The sequence below is a fragment of the Micromesistius poutassou genome (assembly GCF_964030765.1).
Source record: "Micromesistius poutassou genome assembly, chromosome: 1".
In the NCBI taxonomy this organism is placed as follows: Eukaryota; Metazoa; Chordata; class Actinopteri; order Gadiformes; family Gadidae; genus Micromesistius; species Micromesistius poutassou.
This window is the reverse complement of record NC_140271.1, coordinates 16,505,950-16,512,685: the sequence shown is the minus strand read 5'-3', so window position 1 is coordinate 16,512,685 and position 6,736 is coordinate 16,505,950. Positions and strand designations below refer to the sequence as shown.

General features: G+C 55.8%; 1 protein-coding gene across 1 annotated transcript; it reads right to left on the bottom strand.

Moving 5' to 3' along the window:
• Window positions 1-1,218: 1,218 nt before the first annotated feature.
• Window positions 1,219-3,941, bottom strand: LOC311399539 (uncharacterized protein; the record flags this gene model as incomplete). The annotated part of the gene is given in 4 exon segments (XM_084488807.1): window positions 1,219-1,446; window positions 1,448-1,517; window positions 1,722-1,829; window positions 3,934-3,941. Coding segments are annotated over 4 exon segments (414 nt in total).
• Window positions 3,942-6,736: the final 2,795 nt, after the last annotated feature.

The window sequence follows — 6,736 nt, the reverse complement described above, 5'->3', positions numbered from 1 at the left end:
ACACGTCCGTCCGTCCGTCCGGTCCGCACGTTCCTCACCGCTCCTCCCCTGGGTCGTGACCCGACGGGCACGTACACTCACACATGCACGCACGCATGCACACACACGCACACAAGCATGCACACACGCACGCACAAACACGCACGCATACACACAGATGCGCCACACACACATGCGTGCGCGCATGCACGCACAAACACGCACACATGCACGCACACACTCACAAACAAGCGCGGTGCGCGCACGTCCACCTCCTCCTCCTCCAGCAGGTCCCGGCTCCCGGCTCCACGCAGCTGTCACTCAGACCCTCGGTCCGCACTCGGGTTCCGCTCTTGGCGCGTAGCGTAAAAAAAGCTCGGGCACACATTGCTGCGGTGTCACAGGACGGGCGGGTGACGCGGGCGCTGGCGGCGGCGGCGGCGGCGGCGGCGGCGCTGCTTTGGGCGGTGGTGTCGGGTGGTCCGCTCCGGGACCGCCGGCCCCCTCGGACCGTCACCTGTCCCCGGGCCGGAGGAATGGCGCGACTGACGCGCTTCATGACGCGGGCAATGACCCGGACAGCAGCTCTGCATAGCGTGCCCCCCCCCCCCCCACACCCCCCCGCAGCTGTGTGTGTTTGTGTTTGTGTTTGTGTATGAGAACGTGTGTGTGTGTTAGGTGTGTGTGTGTGTGTGTGTGTGTGTGAGCTACGTGTGTGTGTGTGTGCTACGTGTGTGTGTGTGTGTGTGTGCTACGTGTGTGTGTGTGTGTGTGTGTGCTACGTGTGTGTGTGTGTGTGTGTGTGCTACGTGTGTGTGTGTGTGTGTGTGTGTGTGTGTGTGAGTTTGTCCTCGGGAGTTGTTTTGTCACTGGACACCTGCTATGCGACGATAAAGAGAGTGAGCGGTCCGGGGGATTCCTGCTTCTGGGCAGACGCCTCCAGCTCCAAATCCACAGGTCCCCCCAAACAGGTCCCAAAGGATCCCCCCAACAGGTCCCCCAACAGGACCCCCAACAGGACCCCCAACAGGTCCAACAGGTCCCCCGTGTCGTGTCGATTGTTTTAGAGGGTCTGGAGGGCGGGGAAAAAGAGAGTCCTGACGTATCCTCCAGACTCCGGGACAGTCTCGGCTTCTCTCTCTCTCTCTGGCCCCCCCAGCTCCGGGGCCCCCCAGCTCCAGGCTCTCTGCGGTCCGGCCCCCGGGGGTCGCACCCCCCCCCCCACCCCCCCCCACCCCCTCAGAGGGGGCACTGCTCAGAGGTGAAGGAGCCCGCCTCCTTCTTTTTCCTCTTCTTGCGCCGGTGGACGGTCCAGCAGGTGGCGGCCAGCAGCACCAGCAGCAGGCCGGCCACCAGCAGCACCACCGACACCACCTTGGTCTGGGGCAGGTCGTTGTAGGTGTAGGTGACGCCGGTGCCCGCCACGCCGATCACCAGGGAGATGATGCCGAACGGGAAGATGCAGCGGGTACCACGACTTCTCCATGCCCCCCGTGGCCTGGGACAGACGCTCCAGGGAGGAGAGCACGTCCGGCGTCCTGGAGGAGGAGGCGCCGGGCTCCAGGGACGACCCCGACGCGGCGGCGGCGGGTGGCGGCGGCGGCGGCGGCGGCGGCGGCGGTGGCTGCGGCGGCGGTGGTGGTGGCGGGTGGCGGCGGCGGCGGTGGCTGCGGCGGCGGTGGTGGTGGCGGTGGCGGCGGGTGGCGGGTGGCGGCGGCGGGGTGGCGGCGGCAGCCTGGGACTGGCGGCCCGGCCCACAGCCCATGCTGGAGGTGCGGCCCGCTGGCGCCTGAGAACAGGGGGCCTGGCCGCTGCTGGCGAACCGGAGTCCCTCCGTAGTCCCCGCTCGCCTGGAGAGAGAGGACAGGGAGAGAGAGGGAGGAGAGGAGGAGAGAGAGGAGGAGAAGAGGAGAGGAGGAGAGGAGGAGAGGAGGAGGAGAGGAAGTGTGAGAACAGGGAGAGATAGGAGAGAGAGGAGAGGAGGAGAGGAGGAGAGGGGGAGACGAGGAGAGGAGGAGAGGAGGAGGAGGAGAGGAGGAGGAGGAGAGGAGGGCCAGTGTGAGAGCAGAAGGGGGGGCGGCCGGCGAAATGGCCGGATCGTAGCAGATGACGTTTTTTTTTTTTTTTGTTTGTTACAGTCGGCGCGGAAATCCACTCACACTTTGGCGTCTCTCTCCCTCCCTCTCCGGCTCGGGGTCTCTCTCTCTCTCTCTCTCTCTCTCTCTCTGCGCGGCGCCTGCTGGATCTCTGGCAGCAGCACGTTGTACACTCGGCTCAAGGTACCTCCGGGAGATTTATAACCGGCCGAGGGAGGGGGGAGGAGCCAGGGAGAGACAGAGGGGAGTAGAGCCAGGGCAGCGATTGGCTGCCTCCGTGCTGACGTCAGGGAGTGCAGCGGGGGGGCTGGGGGAGAGGAGGGGGAGAGGCACAGAATGCTCTGCTCTGTCTCTCCCTCTGTCTCTCCCTCTGCCTCCCTTTCATCCCCCCCCCCCCCCCCCCCCTTCCATTATTTCTGTTCTTTCTTCTTCTTCTCTCCCGCAGAAGAGAGAGCCCACCGGGAGGAACGCCGGCGTTCCTGCTCGGCGTTCCCGGGATGAATAACAATTGACACGTTTATGAGGAAGGTGGTAAAAAAAAAGAAGGGATTCCCTTACATGAGAACCTGGATGCCACCTGCCTGTGAATGCTGGAGGAGAGACACCGATGTGTGTCACACACACACACACACACACACACACACACACACACACACACACACACTCAAATACACACACAAATTAATGGCACTATTTCTCAAACCGCACCATCCCACCCACGCTTCGCACGCACAACAACCCAGATCCTCAATGTCAGTGCCCACACACATCACACACCCACACTAACACACACACACACACACTAACACACAGACACACCAAATCATCTCATGTGTGTGTGTCGTCACCCAGGGAGAGGAGACATCTAAAATGACAATACTACCAGAAAACAGGACGAGGTACACACTAGACAAGGTACACACTCACACACACATGTTTTCCTTCCTTTAATAGATGGAGGCTGACAGGGACTAATTCCATCTATCATGGGTCTTGGAAGCTCTTTTTGCCTCCGTGAAAATCGAATCAATCCGTGCTGCTTTCGCTCTCATCTCCTTGACTCATACCGCGTGTAATCAGCCCCGCCAGGCCGCCCGGACGCGTCTGGGTGGTGTGTGTTACCCCGGGGCGATCCCTGGCAGAGCCGGGGCTGTTTCTATACGTCCAGGTGCCAGGGTGAAAGCCATTGCTTTTGTCAATATCAGGACGACTACAGTTTGAGTTTCTTCCTGACCACGAGATGGTGTGGCTCTGGGTTTGATCATCGTGTCTGCATCGCCGTCCAGGTTTGAATTGAGTATTAAAATGATGCCTTGTGATTATCACACAACTTTACAGGCAACAGTCAGACAAAGACAAGCACATTGCCTTGGATTCATAGCAACCTCTAGCCTGGAAATCCAGACACACATCTAGAAAGCTGTAGGGTCTGGCAACGAGTCATTGAAAACGGCCCACCTCGAGGGGCAGAACCGAGCGTGCATTTGAAAATATCACTGCACGCAATTGGAAAACACTACGACCAATCAGAAGAATACAAGGGGTGACGTATCCAGACCAGCGGAGCTAACCAATAGATAAGACTCTTGCCGTATCCGGTCGGTAAAACAGCAACGCTTTTGGCCCCGCCTATATCAGATACACCGATGTGATTGGTTAATGTTCTGGGCCAGGGGAATCGGGGAGTGAGTATATTGCTCGTTCCCAGAGAGACTTGCTGAGCAAATTCCAATTATGCTCTCGCAAGAACTCTGGATTTCCAGGCTAAGCAACCTCAGAATCTTTCCAGAAACTCAATATTAAATATTAAACCATGTTCATTCATTTATCGGCTTATTTTGAGAACGACCATCATTACCTCACCATGGCTGAGAGCGAACGCAGGGACAGGGTAACCTTGTGTAAGGTGATAGACGTTTCGATTGCGTTCGTTGGGGTGTGGGTGAGAACCGCGGTGAGGCGAGGAAAGGCTATTCTGATCCAGAGATGAATTACCTTGTTCGCTCGGGAGACACACACTAACATCCTACACTGCAGCTATTATTGAAACAGCCACGTTTGCTCTGTGTGTGTGTGTGTGTGTGTGTGTGTGTGTGTGTGTGTGTGTGTGTGTGTGTGTGTGTGTGTGTGTGTGTGTGTGTGTGTGTGTGTGTGTGTGGAGAGTGCTTTAAGGAAGGACACATCGATTGGTACGAGTGCTGCATTATTGAAATGGTCGCAAATTATGTGTGTGCGTGTGTGTGGAGAAGAACGGGGCTTTAAGGAATAACACATTGATTGCTTCTGAATTGTTATCATGGTCTATATATAGCACGGGAATGGGTAATTGATTTTAAGTCCTTTGTAACAGTGTGTGTGTGTGGGCTGTTTTTTTTTTTGATCTACCGGTCATCAGCTCTAAATACAAAAGGTAATGACCATTAACTACAGATACGGATGACAGCCGTATATGAAATCCATGTTGAACGTTCAACAATTGACGGCTGCATTTCCATCACTCCATGCGGCGTCTCGTCTCTGCCGCTTCAACGGGATGAATGGAAGACGCAGAGGGGAATTGAAACTAATGAATACGAATCCATAGTTATCCGCGGCGCCCCCTTGGAGACACCTGCGGCCTACAGAACCGGGGAGTGGGGAGTGTGTGTTCGTGTGTGTGTGTGTGTGTGTGTGTGTGTGTGTGTGTGTGTGTGTGTGTGTGTGTGTGTGTGTGTGTGTGTGTGTGCGCGCGTGCTTGAAAGACAACAAGTGTTCGAGGAAAAAAACACCCAGAAGAGAGAGACTACGAGAGCCTTGAATTCCTAGAAGCCTTTCGTAGCTCGGGGATCGGAGAATAAAGCCCAACACACACCGCCGGCGCAGCGCAGCGCCAAAAAGAAAGAGAACGCTCCCATTATTTCCGACGTACTAGCCCATATAACGCGCGCCGCCCCGCGTTATAAGTTATATTCCCTAGCGTCGCCACGCGTGAAAAAGCGCTTTTTCAAAGCTATTTCGTACATCCAGGCTTAAAACAAGGTCCTGTACATATGGAGATTGTTGATACAGTAGATGAATAATTCCACAATGCAAAATGAGCAATGACAGTAAATAAAGTGACTAAACCGCAAACAAAGTGCCCGACAGGACATTTAAGTAACTATGAATTAATGTGACGATCATTGTAAGCACAAACAGAGGATCATTGGCATCAGGGCCATACATGTAGTCATAAAACAACTCGTATAACGTAATGGTAATGGACTATGTTTGTTGATCTGCTGCTTTCAAAACATAACCACAACGGTGCTGCAGCGCGACGCTTCTTCCTATTGGTGCTACGGGCGGCGTTTGACGCGCGTAAACTGCGCACCGCACCGCTGCGCTTCGACCCGCGGTGTGTGGCCGGCTTAACGCGGAAAGCGCAAAGACAATTCACCGCTGTCTGTCACCGACCGTGTTTGCGTGGGACAGGAGAGAGAGAGAGAGAGAGAGAGAGAGAGAGAGAGAGAAGCACAGAATACTACTGAAAGGCAAAAGAGAGCCTCCGCGGGAAAGCATGGGCACAAATCGTCCCGGTTTGTAAACGCATTGAATGCATGAATAAGGGAAGCGAGGGGGGCGAATGAGATGCGGAGCGAGCCGTAGGGGGGTGTGGTGGCTCAGCGAGCCCGCGGACAACCAGGGGGGCCAGCCGGCATGAGGACTCTGTAACGAAGCCAGGGGGTCACGGGGAGGCTGGGCTGCGTGGGCGGATCAACCCCCGTGGGATCAGTGTGTGTGTGTGGTGTGTTGATTTGATCTCGCTCGCTCGCTCGCCGATTCCCCCCGCGTGCGTGCAGCAGACCGTGTGGATCAGACCCGCTGCCAGCAGCTCGACGCACGACGGTCACCATGTGCCCAGAACGCATGATGGCAAGGTGAACGAGCTGGCAAACATACAGGGAACCGTATTCAAATGATGCTCCCGAGCAAGCCAGGAATAGCGGGTTGTACTCCTAACGTCACCTCGGTGGGGGGGCGGGGGGGGGGGGGGAGAAAGGGAAGGGAAGAAACGGGTGAAAATAACCCGGGCTTGTGTTTCCACGAAGAACTGTCGTTTCCATATGACATCCCTTTGAGGCGAGGGATCAAGACCCGCGTCTCCGAGTGACTCACTACTCTGATGAACGTGTGTGTGTGTGTGTGTGTGTGTGTGTGTGTGTGTGTGTGTGTGTGTGTGTGTGTGTGTGTGTGTGTGTGTGTGTGTGTGTGTGTGCATACACCCACAACGTGGTGTGTGTGAACCGAGGGCCACCTGTTGTTCAGGCTGCTCTGCTGCGGGCCCTCCAAGCGGCATATGGGGGCATGTGGCCCCGTCCAGGCCCCCCCGAAAGACCTGCTCCATCCATCCAGTCACCCGCCTCCAACCCTCCGTCATCCTCACTCACACAATACAATACAATGAAACCCGCCTATAGATGAATCCACTCTCTCTCATTGTGAAGGATTATTACATGTTTATTCACCACAAGACAGCAACAAAAAAGCCATACAAAAATAGAATTGAAAGCAGATGAACGCCACTGCCGAAAATATATTTCGACTGGATTGTGAAATAATTTCTGTACGATTGTAATAATTGTGTTGTTTACACGAGTCGGTGAACGTGTCTCTCTCCAAACAGCTGGCTTTATTCATTT